At 42.1% G+C, this 21505-nt stretch overlaps 2 protein-coding genes across 4 annotated transcripts in view; one reads left to right on the top strand and one right to left on the bottom strand.

Moving 5' to 3' along the window:
- DMAP1 (DNA methyltransferase 1 associated protein 1) overlaps positions 1 to 12160 on the top strand; it is a 53279-nt gene extending 41119 nt beyond the window's left edge. For all 3 annotated transcript variants that reach the window (XM_070745039.1, XM_070745040.1, XM_070745042.1), the window contains exons 10-12: positions 303 to 375; positions 1812 to 2095; positions 10945 to 12160. In XM_070745039.1, coding sequence (XP_070601140.1) covers positions 303 to 375; positions 1812 to 2095; positions 10945 to 11004 — 417 coding nt within the window. In that variant the 3' untranslated portion in view covers positions 11005 to 12160. The remainder of the gene's footprint in view (positions 1 to 302; positions 376 to 1811; positions 2096 to 10944) is intronic.
- A 2363-nt stretch (positions 12161 to 14523) lies between these two features.
- The window catches only part of ERI3 (ERI1 exoribonuclease family member 3), a 320745-nt gene continuing 313763 nt past the window's right edge, over positions 14524 to 21505 (bottom strand). Inside the window, exon 8 of the mRNA XM_070745043.1 lies at positions 14524 to 15965. Coding sequence (XP_070601144.1) covers positions 15883 to 15965 — 83 coding nt within the window. The 3' untranslated portion in view covers positions 14524 to 15882. The remainder of the gene's footprint in view (positions 15966 to 21505) is intronic.

Raw genomic sequence — 21505 nt, 5'->3', positions numbered from 1 at the left:
AGTCACCCATGGAAGCTGTAAAGCTGTACATCTCTGCATCTTGGTGCCTAGAGAACTGAAAAGCCCTTGCAAGCAGCCTTTTCAGTCCCTGCCCTTGGCCCTAGTCTGCAAACTTTCAGGCCTTGTCTCTGCCTCCGGTTCTCAGCACTTGCTTTCCCTTTTCTCTTTCTTTCTTTCTTTCTTTCTTTGGTTCGCTTTCTTCCCCGTGCACTATAAAAAGCAAAGCTCCCATGCCGTTTGAACTAGGCGGCTGTGAGTGAGGGCTAGCTCAGAGCTGTGTGCCTGTTACCTTTGTATTCCAGATGAAACTGCCAAGCTCCGTGGGACAGAAGAAGATTAAAGCCTTGGAGCAGATGCTGATGGAACTCGGAGTAGGTGAGTAAAGAGGGCAGGGAGAGGGAGAGGGAGAGACCCACGGAGCAGTGTCTTTGTAGTCAAGACGGGCTATTTTCCCCCCGCTAGTAATACAGCCAGTTCCTTCAATAATACTACATGTGAATGGGTTTGAAAATAATATGTATTTTGTTTAAGGGGGAAAAAGAAGGTGTAAAAACCAAAAGATGATACATTGGATTTTTAAAAAACCCTTTCCAGTAGAAAACTATTTGAACAGTCTTTGTCGTTTTCTCTCTTGGGTGGGTTCTTTTAAGGCATCAGAAGTCCTGGAATAGTATTAAGGAGGTGAGTCTCATACTTAGGAAAGAGTGAGTGACCATTGCCCCAAAATCTCTGACCTCCTTTTGGTATCTTGTAGCTCTCATTTTGGACTGATCATGTATGTTCAGCACAAGGGTCTTTCTGGAATATTGTCAATTCCTTGTAATGGTTGCCTTGTGTCATAGAAACATAGAAGTCTGACTGCAGAAAAAGACCTCATGGTCCATCTGGTCTGCCCTTATACTATTTTCTGTATTTTATCTTAGGATGGATATATGTTTATCCCAGGCATGTTTAAATTCAGTTACTGTGGATTTATCTACCACGTCTGCTGGAAGTTTGTTCCAAGGATCTACTACTCTTTCTCATGTTGCTTTTGATCTTTCCCCCAACTAACTTCAGATTGTGTCCCCTTGTTCTTGTGTTCACTTTCCTATTAAAAACACTTCCTTCCTGGACCTTATTTAACCCTTTAACATATTTAAATGTTTCGATCATGTTCCCCCTTTTTCTTCTGTCCTCCAGATCATACAGATTGAGTTCATTAAAACTTTCCTGATAAGTTTTATGCTTAAGACCTTCCACCATTCTTGTAGCCCGTGTCAAGGCAAATAGTTGCCTTGCGCCAAGATTGGATCTGGATTTTGCCACCTTTTACATCCAGAGAATAGCAACAGAGTCTAGGAACCTTTGGCTCTACCTTGAATAATGAGCTTTCCGAATGTTCAGTTAGTGCCTTCCTTGCAAGAGGGACCTGTATCTAAACCCTCTTCTCATACTGTTGAGGCTTGGCAGGAATCCCAAGGCAAATTCTTTCTATTATTATTATTATTATTAATTGAATTTATATGCCGCACCTCTCCATGGACTCGGGGCGGCTTACAACATTTCAATAAATACAATATATAAAGCACATCTAAATCCAATTAACATAAATCATTAATTTAAAATATTTTAAAAAGCTAAACGTTTAAAAATCAAACATTCAAATACATACTACAACATCCTACACATTCTATGTCCAATGACCTGTGCAGTAGAGTTTGGGTTTATTCCTGTATCTGACTAGGAATAAAGTAGGATTACAGCAACCCCACAGCTGACAACAGGTTCCGGGTCTCCCTCATGTGCTTTTCTTCTCCTGTTTTCTCTAGATTTGAACCCGATGCCAACCGAAGAAATTGTTCAGATGTTCAACGAGTTGCGCAGTGACCTGGTGCTACTATATGAGCTGAAGCAAGCTTTTGCAAACTGCGAATATGAGCTGCAGATGTTGCGCCACCGCTATGAGGCACTGGCCAAAGCGGGTAGCACAGGACCCGGCACAGACGGGGGCTCTCATCCCGATGGACAGTCAGGCTTGTGCACCGAAGAAGGCAAGAGTGACAGCAAGGAGCAGATCATTGATGTGGTGGGAGCACCCCTCACGCCTAATTCAGTGAGTATTATTCGGAAGAATTTTTTTGCCATTGCTTGGTTTTTAGCATATGAAGTTGCAGCCTTTGGGGAGCCACTTGAAATGACAGGGTGCTCTGTGGCCTTTGGGAAAGAAGCTTATTTTCACTCTCAGGTGATATGCAGTCAATCAAAATAGAGCTGGAAGGGACCTTGAGATCTTCTAGTCCAATCCCGTGCTCAAACAGGAGACCCCATACCATTTTAGACAAGAGGCAGTCTGGTCTCTTCCAGTGATGAAGCATCCACAACTTCTTTTTTTAAAAAGAACTTTTTATTTTTTCACCATCTTTACATAAACATCCATACATATACTGTACCATCATGTCAAAACATATATAATTATACATTTCTGTCCAAAATGCCATAAACAAATATCCTAAATTTGCACCTTTTGTACTTTTATTTCCCGTCTGTTTTCCTTATACATTTCATGCTACTCCCCTCCCTCCCTTTGTCGCCTGGGTCTACCACCTTTAAGTTTCAATTCTCCAACCTGAGGTGGAACCAGCCTTCACCAATCATCGTGAGGATCGAGTCAGTCAATTTGAATACTTGCTTGGCTCCACCTTGAGACCCCAGATCTGACTCAATCCTTCAAGAGGAAAGACATGGCTGGTCTCCTTCCTGCAGTTTTAGCTATTTGGCTTTCCTTCTTTGCTTCTGAATTAGGTTTCCAAATTAGCTTTCGATCCTTTCCTTGCCTCAAAATTAGTTTCTAAATTAGTCTTAGTCCCTTCCTTGGCTTCCAAGTTAGTTCTAAATTGGTTTCATACTGCTCGTCACAACAACCCTTTCCAGGCTGTTATCAGGGCTGAGAACTTGCTTCTCTCAACAAGCCAACGGACCAGGGCATCGGATCAGAGACTGTTCATCGGAGGCCATCTTCAGTGCGCAGTCAAGCAAGCACTGTCAGGCAAGCGCCCTTTTCCCTAAGATTGGCTAAAGACAATTTTTTTTTAAAAAAGCTGCTGGAGTAATTTCACAGTGTCCACCCATTGTTCAGCTCTGACGGCCCCCTCTTGTAATTCCCTGCAAAGATCAGCTTGCAATTTGGCCTCGCAGTGGGCCGAAAACAGCCGGTCCTCCTAAATAAAGGCGCCCTAGGGCTAGCGGAGCTCCGGTCATCGCAGAGTCTGCTCAACTGGCTCATTCAAGCAGCTTACCAGGGTTTGTCCTTCTCCTGGGCCCAAGGTCTGTATTGTCCCCCGTCAGATGCAGTCAGAAAGGGGAGGCAGGAGGAGGCAATTCCACAGACAATCACGAGGGTGCCCTTCAGGTAGGCCTTTTTGTAGGGGTAGCTGGTAGTCCCTGCCAAGCCCCAATTGGTGGCAGGTTGGTCAGGTTTTGATCGGCCTGGGAGAAATCCACAAGGACTCTTGAGTATGGGAAACCTTACGCAGGGTTCCAAGGTTGGAATTCCTCTCTCCTCCATTCATATCCTTTGTTAAATGCTCAGTTTCTCTTATTCCTTCCAAATGGAAATTGATGGTGGAGGCAATTAGATATTTGATCTCAATCAGCAATTCAGCCAGTTCCCTGGGAACAAGGGTGAAGATTCTATTCCATCCCAAGACATCAGGGGGAGGGGGATGGAGAGTGATCCTAGATAAGAAGATCTACATCTCCTGTATCACAATCATCCCCTGGGCTCGCCTCCATGCAAGGGAACTCCAATGGTTCCTTTTACCCTTTCAGAAAGCGGGACAAGGCATATCACCCATAAAGGTTCAGCTCCCTCCGCAGGTACACATATCCCTCTCCTGGTGGAATTCCTCAGCCACCTCCAAAGGCAGCTCCTTCCAAACTCCACAGAATAGTGGTAACCACGGATGCCAGGATTAGAAGTCCACGTTCAGAGAGAAATGGCGCAAGGTCAGTGGTCCCATTGGAAAGCCTCCCACTCAATCAACTGGTTGGAACTGAAGGTGGTCTGGCTCTAAAACAATTCCTGTACCTCCACTCAGGACGCAACATCCTAGTGTCTACTCCCTATTACCCCCTTATTTTTTAATTGCTTCTTCTGATACCAATGTTCCCTTCTTACTCTTTTCTTATCACTGTAAATCCCCATGTGATCATTAATCAATTTTTTATTTTCAGTCCCTTTTTCATCTGTGTAATCTCCTTATACTTTATTTTCTTCTTTTTTCTTTTCCACTATTGTAAATTCTGTGTTCTTTATGTATCCAGCTTCATTTCTATTTTCTTTTCACCTCTCATTTCCAAATGGTAAGTTTTTATGTCTTCATAGATGTAATCAATTCTTCATACATACCTCCATCTTGTCAAGTTCACAATTCACAAAGTTCATAGATTATTATTTTTTACTTGCTGCTTAAATCCATATAATTGCTTTGTATTTCAGTCCAATCCAGTTCAAAATCCTCTATCACCAAAATTGCACCATCAAACACACTAACACAACACACACTGTTTTCAAGTCCTTTCAAGCTCCTAGTTATCTACTTAAGGGCAAGGTCAGTCTCTAGCTGTCAGCTAATTTGAGCTTTCTACAGTCTACTGCAGTATTTTCTTTCAACCAGCAGATAGCATTACTTTTCCAATATAACAAAATTGGGGAAAAAAGCTCTTTTACAAAAGACACCAAAATATTTTAAATCCACTTAGCACTTATAAGATATTTTCTTCAAATTCTTTATTCTTTTTTAGCCTCTTTAACTTCCACCAAGTCCAATTATAAAGACATCATCAAATTTGGGCTTTTAAACTTGTTCCTTTAATTTTCTCTATGGTATTTCTAATTGCTAGATAGCCGCTCACTCTATTTTAGAGTCTATTTTGTCTCCTTTTGAATTTTAAATTTCTTCTTTTGTCATTAAATTGGCCAAACACTGACCCAACTTCAGCATTTCTTCACCTCTTTCCAGCACAAACGCTTAAATATTATCACCCAGGCAATCCACAATCTCTCCATTTCAATTGTTCCGATCATGGCCGTCCCAGATAATGGCAACAGAGTTATCTGCCACACAGCTGCTGAGCGAGAGGCTGGTGCTGACTCCCTGGAGGTTTGCAAGCACCACCACCCCTCTGATCACAAACTGGTGCCCCCTTCTTCAGCGCCCTGTGCAGGGTGTATCTGACCTGGTTCCAATCTGGTTCCAGGTCTCCAAACAGCTGGTATTCAGGGGTTCCTTCAGAAAGCGGGAATGCGGGTGACACCCGTAGTGTTGCAATATTGGCCATACCCTCTCTCTGGACTTCAGCACCCACAATGTCTGAGGGCAAGCCATTCCATTGCTTAGTTGTTCTCACTGTTAGGAAGTTTCTGTTTGTTGTTTCTCCTTGATTAGTTTCCCTCCATTGTTTCTTGTCTACCCAAGAACTGCTTGCTGAACCTTATCTCCGAGACCGCCTCATGCCGCACGAATCCCAGCGACCGATTAGGTCCCACAGAGTGGGCCTTCTCCGGGTCCCGTCAACTAAACAATGTCGGTTGGCGGGCCCCAGGGGAAGAGCCTTCTCTGTGGCGGCACCGGCTCTCTGGAACCAACTCCCCCCGGAGATTAGAACTGCCCCTACTCTCCTTGCCTTTCGTAAACTCCTTAAAACCCACCTTTGCCGTCAGGCATGGAGGAATTGAAACATCTCCCCCTGGGCATGTTTAATTTATACATGGTATGCTTGTGTGTGTGTCTGTTAGTTTATGGGGTTTTTTAAATCTTTAAATATTTTAATTAATTGGATTATTTATGATTTGTTGCACTTGTGAACTGCCCCGAGTCTTTGGAGAGGGGCGGCATACAAATCCAAATAATAAATAAATAATAAATAATAAAATAAGAAAGAAGGAATTTGTTCATGCAGTCATTAGCTCCTGGAACCAAGTTCACTTGATGGCACCAGACTTCCAGGATGTTTCATTCAGTATATACAATGTAATCACCCGCACCCACATTCAGTCTAGGGCCTCATTGTCCTGCTCTTTAAACTGACATTTTGTTATATCTCCAACTAAGTTTAAATTCTAAGATACAGACTTTGTTACAATGGGGTTGGTTATTAGTTAAATTTGCGATCAATCTATTAGTAGGTAGCCATTACTCCTTTCTTGCTCATTGTAGTGCAGCTATCCAGTGCGTAGGCTTAATGGCATGCCACAGTCTTTACAAAATTGGAGATTTTACAGAATTAAGAGATTAAATTGGAATTTTATGTAGCAGCCCATTCTAATGGGGAGGATAGAAGTCACTATTGGGAATGGTCTAAACCAGGGGCAGTCAAAGTTGGCTCTTCTATGACATGTGGACTTCAACTCCCAGAATTCCTCAGCTAGCATGATTGGCTCAGGAATTCTGGGAGTTGAAGTCCACAAGTCCTAGAAGAGCCAACTTTGCCTGCCCCTGGTCCAAACCATCCTGCTGAGCACCGCTGCCCTGCTGTTTTTGGGAAAGTCAAAGTCCCGTCCATATCTGGGCTTTAGCCAATCTCATAATCATTTCTTATTCAGTACCGAGACATTTTTCGGTATAGCCATTTTCTATTACAAAATGTTGGAGTCTTGCATGGCACTGTATTTTCTCATTCCGGACTTGGAATAGCAGAGAGAATAGCACCAAGAGGGTTAACATGATCTGGACTGTGATGTACTTGAAAGAAATGTAATCAAGTTAATTCACTGCAAGGCAAGTTTGGTACCTAAAGCCCCCCCCCCCCTTAAATACAGCTCTGACCTTTACCAGCTGGTTACCCAAAGACGACACAATTAGATTAATTCAAGACAAAAGGTCAAGCGCATTCACACTGTGACCCCTTTACACTGTCTTTGGAAAGGAAAAAAATTCCCCCCCAAAAGAGGGGGCAGCCCAGGAAGGTTCGCTGTTGTTTTCAGGATGGAGGATAGAGGGGAATTCTCCTTTATGAATTTGTTGCAGAGAGTTACCATTATTTACTTTAGGTGAGCACCAGAAGTCCAATTGTTTGGACTACTTATTTCTATAAGATTGGCACCTAACTTGGATTGGCACCAAGTCTGGCTGAGGAGATGGCCAGTTCCTAATATTGAAACCAGCTTGTTTTTTCCTTGTAGAAAGAATGTGGATTGATGAGGGAGAAAGTTACTAGAGGTGATAGTTACAACCTCATATTACAGATGTTGTGATGTCCTGTGTCGCATAGTAGCAATGCATGACTTTCTCTGGGCTTCCTAACATGAAAGTCAATATGAAACTGGCAGGATGTTGGAAATGGTGGTTGCATGAGATCCGCATTTAACTATCCATAAGGTCTTTGTTTAATAATGGCAGCTTGGACTGTTGGAACTCTAAGCAGTGAGGTCACATGGTTTTTGAACTATAACTTAATGACAGATTCCACTCTCAGCTAGTGCTGCTAATGAGGATTAGATAAAGACATTTGACTGAAATAGATCTCAATGAGCAAATGGAGACATAGAAAACTGATGGTAGAAAAGAACCTAGCGATCCATCAAGTCTTCCCTTCGAGTTTTGTTACTTGTTTTCTTTTTAATATATTTATTTAATTACTAGGTTTTTTAATTATTATTTTTTTTGGAAAATGGGTATGTGTTTATCCCTTAACTCACTTACTGATGATTGTCTCACTGCCCAAGCCCCTAAATGTTTTGTCGTGTTTAAACATGGGGGCTACATATAGTAGCTATGGTTAGAGTATGATAGCCATGGTAGTGGGTTCTTATCCTGGTTGGGATTCCAGATGAGCCTCTGGAATGAATTTAAGTAGTAGGAGTATAATTCACATTGCTAAATGTTCAGATAGCGCCTATGAAATATGGACAGATGGTGCCTATGAACTATGAGTCTTTTACATCTACCTATGGCATAATTGGGGTTCCTGGTGCTTAGTTGTTTGTCTTCTGAGCAAAACCCCTTCTTTTATCAAAGATATTTATTGCGTCATATATCCATAGTATGTGTGGAGTGGGGAAATCATGGTGCAGACAGTATCTGAAGTGGACATTTGAATTTATCTGAATTTATATTATCTAAAAGTTCTGGTTTATTTTTATTTTTTTTTCATTTGGCAAGACTTTCTTCCAACCTAAAACTTTTAAAAGAAATAGTTCCTAAAAAGTTGGTGTCATGCATTCCCAAATTTAAACCCTACATGGTTTGGTGTCAGTGGTTTCAATTGGCTGGAGGTCAACATTTAGCCGGCGACTTTTTCCTCCCAAGAACAATTCATGTATTTTAGTTGGGAGCCAGGTCCATTATTGGTGGGTTCCCATTGAAGGCCTTTTTCTCCCTCGTTCCGGCTGACCCAGAAAGGATGTTGCTCTGGGCCTTGAAGGGGCAAAAGGTGAGCTATAACTTGGGAACAAATTAGTTCCAAGCACAAGTACAGCCAGTTACTCCAGATTAGGGCCTTTGATTTGCACAACTCAGACTCTACTTGCCCATCCATAATGAGTTGACTCTCCTCAGAATTCCTCACATCAGCACTCTTTGTTCCTAGGCTCACAAGTCAGCCTATTAATGGGGAAACGAAAAGACCTTGTCTGTAAGAAGTCTTGGGTTCAGAGTCAGAATCATTTGACTTTTAAGCTGCCTTTATCTGAACTCCTGCTGGCTCCTTGTTTTCTGAGCCTACTTGAAAGTGCAAAGTTACATTGTTAACATCAAAAATCTTTCCTTTAAGGATGGAGTTAGAAAAGCTCACTCGTGTGTCGCTATAAAATATGTGTCTCTGTCATGGCGGGAGGGGGGAATGTATGTATTCTCATTTTAAAATAATTCCTTTCCATTAACAGCGAGGCAGGCTCCCAGTTTCTTGTAAATTATAATGTAGAACATTTTTTTTCCTAAGCACTTTTCGCTTTCGCCCACAGCGATAGGAAAAGCCAAGCTAGGGAAGGTGATTGATATGAATTTGTGACATATTTGAAAGATCGTTCTTTTGCCACATCAAGATTATCAAACACATGCACTCATCCCCATTAATTCAGCAGCCTCGGAAATTTCCATGCCTGTTTTCAGGTTGTGCTGGCTATTTAAAGCCTATCTTTTGACCTCATTTCCTCAAATACAGGCAGGTACCACTTAAACAATATCATCAAAGGCTGCTTTGTGAGTCCACCAGGAGCCTGCTGCGGTTTCAGAGAATAGGCTTGTGCATTCCCAAGAAGCAGCTGCTTTCATCCGTAAGACAGAGATAGTTTGGTGTAGCGGTTAAGGGATCAGGGTGGAGACCAGAAGGCTTGTGAGTACTAGTTCCACTTTAGGCATAAAGCCAGCGGTGTGACCTTGGGCTGGTCAGTGTCTCTCAGCCCTAGAAAGGAGGCAGAGGCCAACCACTTCAGAAAAACCATCAGAAAAACTGCAGGGACTTATCAAAAGCAACGTGAGAAAATATTATTTCACTGAAAGAGTAGTAGATCCTTGGAACAAACTACCAGCAGATGTGGTTGGTAAATCCACAGTAACTGAATTTAAACATGCCTGGGATAAACATATATCCACCCTAAGATAAAATACAGGAAATAGTATAAGGGCAGACTAGATGGACCATGAGGTCTTTTTCTGCCGTCAGTCTTCTATGTTTCTATCCAGGCAGTCTCCAAGAATCAGACACGATTGAATGGAAGAAAATATTGGAAGAGGATGGGATTTATTTGCTGAAGTTCTTAATCATTTATATTGCAGACATTTAAAACAAGCCTAGGTGGGAGTGAATGAATAATCCAAGGACCCACTTATACATTTCTTCTCTTCACTGATGTTCTTTAGAAAAAAAAATTCATTCATTCATCAAGATGCTCTATAATCCTTGGTCGTATCAGTAAATTATTCAGGTTCTTCCCACTGGCCTCTTGATTTCAAGCTGTTGAAATATAATTTTAGGCATTTGGTAGTCCAAATGAAATAATTATATGCCCTTGCTGGGGCAGTGGAAGTAGAATTCCTGAATCCAGGGATGGGCTTCAAAAATTCTAGCAATGGGTTCTCTGCCTGGTCGGCATCCTGTACCATGGTGGTGGGGAGAGTTTTTGCCCTCCTCGGGCTCTGGAGGCTGGAAGTTTCCAGCCTTTTGGGAGGCCCATTTTTCACCTTCCCCGAGCTCTGGAGGCTTTCCTCGAGCCTCTGGTGGGTGAAAATTGCCTCCCTGGGCTCCGGAGGCCCTCTGGAATCCAGAAGTGGGTCCATTTCTGGCCTTCAGGAGCCTCCAGGAGGCTCATTTTTTTGCCCTCCCTATAGGCCCTGCACTTACCTGGCATCCAAAACGGGCCATGTGAAGACTCCTGGGGGGTGCAGGATGGGGTGGGCAGTTAAGAGTGGGATTACAGGGCTCACCGAATCTTTGCTAGAGGATCACCCAAACCCAGGCGAACCTGGAGTAGCCAACCCCTGCCCGTATCCTTTGGAAACGTAATTTGCTTCAAGGGGGAGAACATGGATCAACCAAGGAAATTATGTGCCTGCCAGATACATGGTGTTCTGTTCTTAAGCTGATGTCCTATGTTCCTTCCATTATTTATTTATTTATTTATTCATTCATTCATTCATTCATTTATTTATTGGATTTGTATGCCGCCCCTCTCCGGAGACTCGGGGCGGCTAACAGCAACAATATTATCCAATATGTACAAGCAACAAACATCTTTTTTGTGCTATGGCATTGTCTATCAGATGTGTACTTGTCCTTTTTTCATGTCACTGTAACGATGAACTAATTCCCTTGTATTCCATCTTTATATTCTTTTAACTACTACTGATCTACACGTAAGGCTTCCTCATTTTTTGCTTTGCAATGTTTTTAATTGAATCAGGGGGTTTTTTGTCTGAGAAACTGACTCCTCTTCTGCTTCGTATTTGTTTCTTGTTGGAACAGAGAAAGCGCAGGGAATCTGCTTCCAGTTCCTCCTCTGTCAAGAAGGTGAAGAAGCCATGAGTAGCATGATGGTCCAAATTCAGGATCTTGGAGGATCAAGTTACTGACTGCAGGTGCCAGAAGGATATGTCTCCTCGTACTGTAGTAGGGGCCATAATGTTGAAGGACTTTGTTTGCCTTTGCTTACATCAGGAAGAAGGGGGTTTACTGCCCCCGTAAAGAAGAAGCCGAGCTCAAAATGATGACTTGATCATTGCTGTGATTTTATTGTATATTTTGCCTACTCCTGAGTTTTGTAAACGGATGTAAATATAGAATCTGTAATCTCTGGTTCCAGAATCTCTAGTCATTGAGAGGGAAGGGCAGGGGGATAGATCCCAAACAGGAATTGGGGTTGCATTTTGTGCTGGAAAGGGCATGGGCTGTGTAATTAAAGTTATGGTGGACATGCATCACATTATCAATGGAGAAAACTGACCCTTGTTTGAGCAGTAATTCCAATTGCCTTCTCCCATTCTCATAAAGTTAGCATATGTTTCTCTGTGGCTTACCAGGTCAGCTTAAGGGATAATCACAAGCTAAATTGTTCTCCCAAAGTTTCATCTCCTTAAATATATCTAATGTTTCAAAGCAAGGAAGTTTTACCCCCAGGACAGATTAGGCAAAATATACATTGCAGTAACCATTATTTGGACTGAGAGACTCCTTTTGCTATTACAGCGCCTACTATCTGTCAGATTAGTGTGTAAGTACCTTTAGTGAAACACTGGGTCAGCCATTACTAACTTCATGTCTTCCGACATGATTTCCAGTCCGTATGTAATAATTGTTCTTAAGGATCCTCATAGCACAATCCTTCCTATTTACTTAGAAGCAAATCCCTCTGTGTTCTGCATAGATATTGATAAATGTCAAGATCTCATTTTTATTGTAATGCTGTTGATGGCCCAGTTTTTGTTTGTACCATCTAATAGTGCTCTCTGGTATGACAGTTGTATCAGTTCTGTTGAACATTTGAAGCAGCGAGCTAAATAAATGCTTGTTATTAAAAGCATTATTTTCCCATAGTTGGGAGTAGCTTTGGTGGGACAATTAACTGAGACGAGACCTCCAAGCCAGAAATGTATATAGAACAAGAGGTTGAGTTATCAGAGAAGTTCTTTGAAAAACTACTAATGGTATTTTCTTAGTAGAATAAATTATGCAAAATAGAAGACACCTGTGTTTATGCATAATATATATAGAGCAGAGAATTCTAGCTTTGTTACCAACACTATACTCATATTCTTTGGAAATAGAGGCACTCATGATTGTGTGGTTTAGCCCTTGGCAATATGAAAGTCAAATATTTAGTAATAAATCAACACTATAAACTAGCCCGAAAGGTTTGCTGTGTTCGAAAAGCTGGCTCAAGCTTGCTGACTCTTTAATGGCTGGATGTCCCTGTTGCTCTGTAGAAAGCTGCTTCCTCCCCTCTCCTTTTGAATATTCATCTTCTTTTCAGATACATGTCAAAAGAGGACTATGACACCCTTGGCCTGCAGCTGTCAGGCCTAACTCATGTGCTTGCCTCCTTTTCCCCCTCAAGTGCAACTGGGAATCAATAGTGCATGACAACGCCCTTTGATTTACATTCTTGCTGGCAGAAAGAAAGGTCAAAGGCCAAGTTCTTCGTTTTCATAGAAAACTAATTAGACGACTCCATCGACACTGAATCAATAAAACTGATCAGGTGATTACACAGAGGGAGCCATTAAAATCCCCGTGACCTTTGATCCTGAGTCCCTAACCTGAGAAGGAAGAGGCTTGGTTACATTCCCATGTGCCTCGGAGGGCAGAACCTGCAAAGTAAAGATGGACTGGTCTGAATGGGGAGGAAACACAGACTCCGCCTGTCATGGGCCCATATGCTCCTGCTCTCTCGTATCTCTATTGGCCAAAGCCTCTACAGGAATGCTGCCCTAGGTGAACTGAAAAAGAATAGATCGTGGAGAGAGAAAAAGGACACAGTCAAAGCAATCATTGGATTCTAAGAAATGATTCTAAACATATATGAAGAACACGGATTCAGTATGTTCTTCATACATTGTTCTCTAAATCAACAAAAGTTTGGCAATTATTCATTGGCCTTCAATGTTTTCACTATTTTAAAACTGAATTAGTGCTTTTAAAAACCCTATAGTTCTTGCCCTGGCTCTATTGTACATTTCTATTGTATATTTCTAAAACTAATTAAAAAAATGTGGAAATACAACTTTAGTGCCCATTTGAAGTTACAATGGCATTGAAAAAAGTGACATAACCTTTCCCCCCCCCACACAACCATTGTAGTATCCCCGTGGTCACATGATCAAAAACCGGACACTTGGAAACTGGCATGTGTATGAATCTTGGGTCATGTGACCACCTTTTGCGACCCTGTGACAAGCAAAGTCAATGGGGAAGCCAGATTCACTTAACAACTGTGTCACTAACTTAACAACTGCAGTGAATTAATAATGGTAGCAAGAAAAGTTGTGAAATGGTGCAAAACTCACTTCCGGTCAGACATTTTGACCTCGATTGTGTTTGTAAGCCAAGGACTACCTGTACTGTGTATAAACAGTATCGGTGACCAGTTATTAGTAGTATTTATAACAATATGTTGTTTTTCTTGTAATACTTAAGATAGGGAATTTGCCCTCCCAGTTCCTGTGGTTCCAGAACCAATATATACCCTACGTACAAATCATCCCTGGTTGTGCAATGAGAGAGAGATGAGGTTTAAATATCTGCCAGCTCAAGATTCTCATTTCATACACAGGCCCTTTAATAATTTCCTGTTATTTTAACTGTTGCCTGGTGGCTAGGCTTCATCCTAGTCTCTGGTCTCTTGTCACTACCTATTGTTATTCCCCTTTTTCAAGAGCACAAGTTGGGAGCTGAAAGAAGTCGTCTGCTTATAGGAATATGAATAGTTAAATAGTAGTAATCCCTTTCCTCACAGTCTCTCCTACTGAAGAAGCAAGGAAATAGATACTAACGGTGTCCAGGGGGAAAGTATTTTGAAATTCCCTGATATTTCCCTGTAACTTGTGATCTAGTTAAGGCGTGGTCGTAGATGACAATATACCAAACAGCTAAGCCATGGAGAAATATCAGTAGCTGAGGAAGCGAGTTGTGGCCACAGTTATGCTCATTTCTGCTTAACTCTGCCAAGCAGCGCAACCCTTTTTTTTTTACATGATTTTTCCTTGATTTTTAAACGTTTTAATACAGTTTGTTCTTTTTCTCTGGTATATTCTGTTTTTTTTACTAATTCCCTGATATTTCCCAAACCGGCAATTACCCTGATAATCCCCCGATTTCTCTGTTTTCCAGGTTTGCTGGACAACCTGACTAATCCCTGAATGCTAAGTATTTGTATCTAAATAATACTGTGGGCACAAATATATTTGGGAACGAAGCAAATATCTATGCAGAAAGTGCCAGCCCTTTTGTATTTAAAAGAGGCTTTAGGAGGAGGTGGCAATACACCCAACAGGAGATAATGTAGCTGGCAAGGTCACGCCCACACCCTTGCAGCATATAAGAGCCAAGTTCCTTTCCCCCAAACTTTATTCATGTGGCACATTTACAGCAAGGATGGGAGTAACGAGCCAATGAAGAGGTCAGGTTGGGTTCAGCTGGAACATCCACACACCATGCATTATTATTGGGAAGGCCCAGTGCCTGTATCGGCTCACACAGCCTGACTGCTGCATGAGCAGAGCCCTCTTGGTTGTGGCTCCCACGTTGATGGCAGCTGGAGCCTATGCCCCTGGGGGGGGTCCATTCAGCAAGGGCCAGGGAAGGATATTCTGTCAGGAAAAACACTGAGGTGGGAGAAGAAGAAAAATAGGCCAATCTTCCTCCCTCTATACTGACGCAGGGCATTGGGAACTGGAGTAGGCCAGATCTCTCAGGCAACACGCTGGCTTCAGCCATTGTGGAAAGGGAAATTAGATTTGTAAAGGGAAATAAGAGAGATTTCAGTCCTCCTGCAGAGTTGCTACAGTGTACTGAGGCTGGCAATACAACTTGGGCTGGACAAGCAGTATATCGGGCATGTCCACCGCCTGCAATGGACTGCATACTACATGATGGTCACGTGCAAGCACAAAACACTTAAATAGGGTCCCTGACATTCTGAGGATGCACCCACGAGAGAGCTGGGTGCGAGAAGTGCTGCACGTCGGATGAGCATCAACCAGGATGCTCGAGCCCCTGCTGAATGAAACCCCAGGGATATAGGTGGCTTTTTTGGTGGGCATCGAATACAGGCACTTCACCTTGAACAGAAAGAGCCGAGCTTCCTTAATCACATACAGGAGGAACCAGGGATGGGGCTTAGTGTTTATTGAAATCAGAAAGGGAACGAGCAGAAGGCTGCCGCCGAAAGGGGGGACTGTCTGGATGCTGCCCAGTCAATATTTAGCTGACACGCGGGAGACACAGTAACAGATTCACACAGGAGAAGGGGCTTGACCGCAGCTCTTGAGAGAGTGTACTCAAAATAAAAGAGGGCAAGTGCCCAGAACATAGCACCACGGTCTTGCTACAGGCGCAATTGTGAGCACAGAGAAAGAGAGAGAGAGAGAGAGAAAGACGCCAATGGGAATCAGAAGCCAACAAAAGGGAAAACAATCTACGTCTCTAACCATGTGGAGCAAGCACCCTAGGGGGCCGCAGGCTGGACCAGGCCGGGCAGGCAGCTGGCCCTAGAGAGGGAGTCACTTCAGGCCTACACAGAGAATCCAGTTCCATATATACAGCCTCTACTGGCAGAACAGCAAAACTGGCGGAGGTCGTGGGGTTGCTCGTTCCTCTGTCCTCTTTCTGTCGTTCGAATGCTCCAGCCCATCGCACCCATGTAGCAGGAGCCGGCCGCATGCAGCCCTGTCCGGCCGGCCCCGGTGATCAAAAGGGCTTGGAGGTCTGCTTGAAGATGAAGCCTCTGTGGGCCAGCGTCTTCATGATGTTGGCAATGTTCTTGCAATCATCTAATATCCAGAGAAGGAAACAAAAGAAGACACTTCAATTGTGGGTTAAAAATAAGAAACGTGTTGTCTACGCAATCGTAAGTGTAGTGGCAGAGGCATGTGTAGCTATGCCTGCACCGAGAAAAGATATGTTCCTAACATGCCACAACCCATGACCTTACTTATAAAATTACTGAAGCCTATATCAGCAACTTGCCATTTAAAAACATGTGTATTATGATTACTGATATCTTTTGCCCAGACATCGTAATAGAAAGCAATAATTGAAATGCAACTGAAAATAATAAAACTGGCAATTACTATGATTCAACATTCATACAAAGTATGCAATGAAGCATATTCTAATCAAATTGTACAGAGCACATTCTGTCTAACAAGGGAAAAATCAAGGAAGTTTATGCAAGCTACTGAAAATGGCAGCTCTAAAAGCTTCACCTCTACAATGTAGATGGACAATCTTGGCCTCTTATTTCCTTGCTCTTTCCATCCAATCAATATTTTATTTTAATACAGGGAAGGGAATTTTGAGCACATGAGAGGAAGACAGTTGGCAGTTTAGAGTCCCTAGGGAATTGGGTGGCATACAAATTGAATTGAAGTGAACATATATACATACATACATACATACATACATACATACATACATACATACATACATACATACATACTGAGAGAAATTAAATATATTGGCAAAGGTATTATTCTTGATTTTAGCTCATGCTACTAATATTGGGGGCAGGTATCTGACATTTTAAAAACATTTGTAGTCCATCTTTCTTTCAAAAACCCTAAATTCAGCTACAGTATGTTCTTTCGGGCTCTCTGGTAGACTCCTCCCAAAAATTCACAGGTACAAATTTCAGACACACACACGTTTGAAAATTCAAAACAAGGTTCTTTATAATGTTCTTTTGGTATAGCAAAGAGCACTCATCTTCAAACAAACTGGTAATTGGTACAAGTCCCTTATCAGTTCTGTGATACTTAGCTTGCAGTTGTGAGGCAATTCACAGTCCTTCTTTCACAAAGTGAAACACACTTTGCTCTGGTTTAGTTTCAAAGCGGGGAAAAATCAGCACACAAAAGGTCAAACTCAGTAAAGCAGCCACGAAACACAACGATCAGATAATCCTCCACAATGGCCAAACCCACAGGCTGCTATTTATAGCAGCCTCACTAATTACCACAGCCCCACCCAACCACAGGTGGCCTCATTTTCTTTGATAATAATCTCTCAGTTGTTGTTGCCTATGCATCGCTCTCTGCATGCCTGGCTGTATCATTAACTCTTGTTCTGAATCCAAGGAGGAGCTAGATAATTGATCTTCTGAGCTGTCTGCCACACTCTCCTCCCTGTCACTCATGTCTTCTTGGTCAGAGGAGCCTTCATCATCAGATTCCACCAGGGGCAAAACAGGCCTGCAGCATGTGGATGTCTCCCCCACATCCACAGTCCTTGGAGCAGCAGCTAACCACAACACAGTATAACATTTTGGGACAATACATTCTAAAATCTATATCAGTGGCAAACCTATGGCACAGGTGCCAAAATTGGCATGTGAAGCCATATCGTTTGGCACACGAGCCGTTGCCCTAGCTCAGCTCCAATGTGCATGTGTGTGCTGGCCAGCTGATTTTTGGCTTGCACAGAGGTTCTGGGAGGGCGTTCTTGGCTTCCAGAGACCCTCCCCCAGCTCCAGGGATGCCTTTGGAGCCTAGGGAGGGCAAAACACGAGCCTACTGGGCCCACCAGAAGTTGGGAAACAGACTGTTTCCGGCCTCCAGGGACAGCTGTTTTCGTAGTCCCCATGCATTGAGTTATGGATACGGGCAATCGAGCATGCGTGATAGCGCGTGCACATGCTCTTTCGGCACCTGAGGAAAAAGGTTTGCCATCACTGATCTATGTACTACTAAAACTGTAATTTCAATTGGGTGAAACATGGCAACAATTTGGAATCAACATATTTCTAATTGTCTAGTCTAAAAAGAATGCATTTAAAATCTGGGAAGCATTAGTCTCATGGAATTCAAATTGTTGTAATCACTTCAGCGCTGCTGCGCCATTGTGCCCAGCCTTGAGTCACATGATCACCACTGCCAATGCTCCCTATAGCCTCCCATAAGGAAAATCAATGGGGAAGCTGGCAGGAAGTCAGAAATTGCTCCTACTCCCACTACCTTTTTGGCCAACCGTGGTCATTCAGTTTCTCTGTTTAGGTAAGGAAATATTTCTGAAACGATGGCTCAGTGGCTCACAGGTTGTCTAATGAGTGTATAAAACTGCATCAGTTAAATTATACAGGATCTTCACAAATTTGTTATTATGTCGAACTTTGATATAAACAGAAAAAAAACATCCTTAAAATCTTGACGCTTGATATTTAGGGCAGAGATGGAGAACTGCTTTTGTGTCAAGTGCCAGTCTCGTGGCAATAACAAATATGACCTGTTTTATCAAGTCCAACAAAGACAGGTCCTACAATCTTTTCAATGTCAAAATTCTTTCACTCTGAAGAGAGCAGCTGAGAACTACCTACTGTTCGTTGAATTTGGGAAGCCAGTAATTTTGCAGTTTTGTTCATAAATATAAAATGACCTGATAGAAACTATTTGTGTCTATTGGCTTGGCTGAAAACTCTCAAGAGCTTCCATTTTTCCTCCATTTAAAAAAAAATATGAATTTAGGAGGAGATAAATATTTTTGTCCCTTTGTCTTGTGAACAGTATTCGCAAGTGCTTGTAACAACTGTTCAGCTGAGCCACAGAATGTAGGCACCAGTAAGCAAAAGGACCTGCTCCTCTTCTTATCCCAAAATGGGACGTCTGCTGGTTTGTTGCCTTCTTCTGGTGGAGATTATTTGTTTAAGGCTAGGAGCATGAGAATAGATCTTATGTTACTAGATCTCAATTTCAAATATATTTCAGCTCTTGAGAAGTGGATGAGCGCCTGCTTTAAACTATGCTCACATTGCATTACCTCTTGTTCTGGGTTCAGTTCAAGTGAAATTAATTCCTTTTCAAATCTAGTGAAACATAATTCTGATCTAATTCCCAGTTAAAACACTGACACACCAGACTTTGGATTAGTTATATATGTGAAATGCCAGGTCAGGGCTCAACACAGAGCATCCGATATAAGGTGAATATAGTCTCTGCAATAGCAGTATCTTGGAGAAAGTCTTGGAAGAAGACTTGGAGACAGTCTTACATGATACAAATGGGACTAGCAATGTCAGAAGCAACTCTTTTACTCGGAGCATCACTTCCGATTCCATGTTCAGTAAAATTCATGGTAACTTTTACAGTAAGTATTTTTTTTTATTTTAAAATTATTCAGATTATATGATTATCAAATTCATATAAATTAGAACAAGTACAAACTGGTGACAGTGAAAAAAATGATCAAGGACAAAAATGTCCTTTTCCACTCAGAAATGCTACAAACATGAAATGCCTGGTTTATCTGCCTTATAAAAGTCAACAACTAGACCTAGACAAGTGACTCCGGTTTAAGATTTTATAGATCTTAAATTATGAATTCTGTCACAAACGAAGAGCTAAACCAGTTTGAGATAGTAACAAGTATTTGTGTTAAGCACACACAAGTTCAGAACTTTACTGCAGGCCCTGCTAACTGCTTAACAGTGGAGGAATAGTAGCGGTTCCAGCAAAAAAAAAAAAAAAATAGGGCAGAAATATGGACAGATACAGCAAACCATTCCCTTCTGAACTAACAGGGAAACAAGACTTGAGCTGATTTGTGTTACCTGCACTAAATGCAAGCAGAGTTTGCTAAAATAGAAGCAAGGCTTAAATTGATTCTTGGTGTCTATATTTCATGTTGAAAATTGGCTTGTAAATCCATGTTTTGATCTATGGTGGCCGTCTCCTTAAGAAAAAGCAAGAGTAAATGTGTAATTTCTCCCTTGACAGCACACAGTGGCGAGGCGATCCTTCTTCCCGCTCCCCTTCGACTTGGGACAGCTCCGCTGCCTCCCATCAGCACTCTTTCTTTCTCGCCCCATGCCTTGATGTCTCCATTTCATTAGTGCGCGCCCATTCATCACGCTGTTACCGTAAGGGTGACTTTGCCCACTTGCATGTGGCAGGCAGGGCCTGGATGACATGGGGTGGCGCTGCCACTCTGAAGGGGGAACGAAGTAGAACACACACACACACACACACCTGCTAGTAAATGGATGTTGTGGCAGAGGGACAGCTGCATCATTACTGATGTGTAAATGATAAAGCAGTGCCTCTACATCCATCTCTTAACTGTAAATCCAGGGAGTGCTTTATAATCAAGCGGCAGCGATAATAATGTGAAATTAGGTCTCTCTATCAAAGGGGGGAGGCCTTTTAATCACGGCTTAAAGGGTGCAAGCGCTGTTTATCATAATTGAACTGTATCCAGGCTAATTGTGGCCATATTTCACTGTCTAGGAGACAGGCACACTGTCTGAAGAATGAACACCAGGGGCCGAACGGAGCAGGAAACTGCTGTCCAACCAATCTTGGCCCCAAAGTGATGGCGCTTCCCTATTCAGGGAGGATATCAATAGATATTCAGAACATCTCCATCACTTTCCTTCTGATTAACCTACAGAGTGCTGGTAAGGCAGCCGAGAAGCAGCAGAAAAGGAGATTGCAATCTTGACCTACAGAATTTTGCAAATGCATACAATTAAAACAGTTCTGTGTGAGTCTACTGGCGCCATCATTTTGTATCAAACAAAATAGAAAGTAAAAAAATAGATGATACAATTATGCAAAATCTGCATTTGTGTCACATATTGTACTTAATCTGAGAACAAGTGCAAAACAGAATTATTATAACAACTATAGGAATAGAGATAGGCCTATAATTAGTACATCTTGGCCAAGTTAATACATAGAATTCTTTATTGTCCAAGTGTGGTTGGACACAGAAGGAATTTGTCTTTGGTGCATATGCTCTCAGGTTATATAAAAGAAAAGCTATAATTGTCATCTTGGCTATTTAGCCCAGAATAGTATATAGAAGACTTAAGCGTTATAACAATGGTACCATAGTAAAGCAAAGAGATCTTAGGGAGTGAGTTTTTGGAAATGCTCATATTAGAACAGGCATGTATTCTTTTTGTCACAAATATTATATCTGCCTCAGCCAGAGATTTGGGCAGGGCTAAAATGATTATATTCACAAACTTCAATCAAACTAGATATTGCAACAACAAAAAAAGTGAAAATAGAAGGGATTCCACTTCTCTAAGGAGAATCTCATTTGACTGGGGAGACTGACTAGTCTTATATATCTCAGCTGTACTTCTCCAAGCAGTTCACAATCATTTAGCAAATATGTTAAAAGATCGTTTCTCAATCAAAGACTCGTAAGCAAATGTAATACATTTTAAGTGTCACTTAGATAATATGGGTCTAGTCATGGCCTCACTTTGAGAACAGTCTATAAATGGAATGGTTGGTTTGGGAAGATTATACAACAGGGATGCCAAACTCGTGTATAACAAGGGTGTTAAACCCATGGCCCGGATATGTCG

This window comes from Erythrolamprus reginae, chromosome 3 (genome assembly GCF_031021105.1).
Source record: "Erythrolamprus reginae isolate rEryReg1 chromosome 3, rEryReg1.hap1, whole genome shotgun sequence".
In the NCBI taxonomy this organism is placed as follows: Eukaryota; Metazoa; Chordata; class Lepidosauria; order Squamata; family Dipsadidae; genus Erythrolamprus; species Erythrolamprus reginae.
The sequence above is the reverse complement of the archived record's forward strand: the minus strand, read 5'-3'. Positions and strand labels throughout refer to the sequence as shown.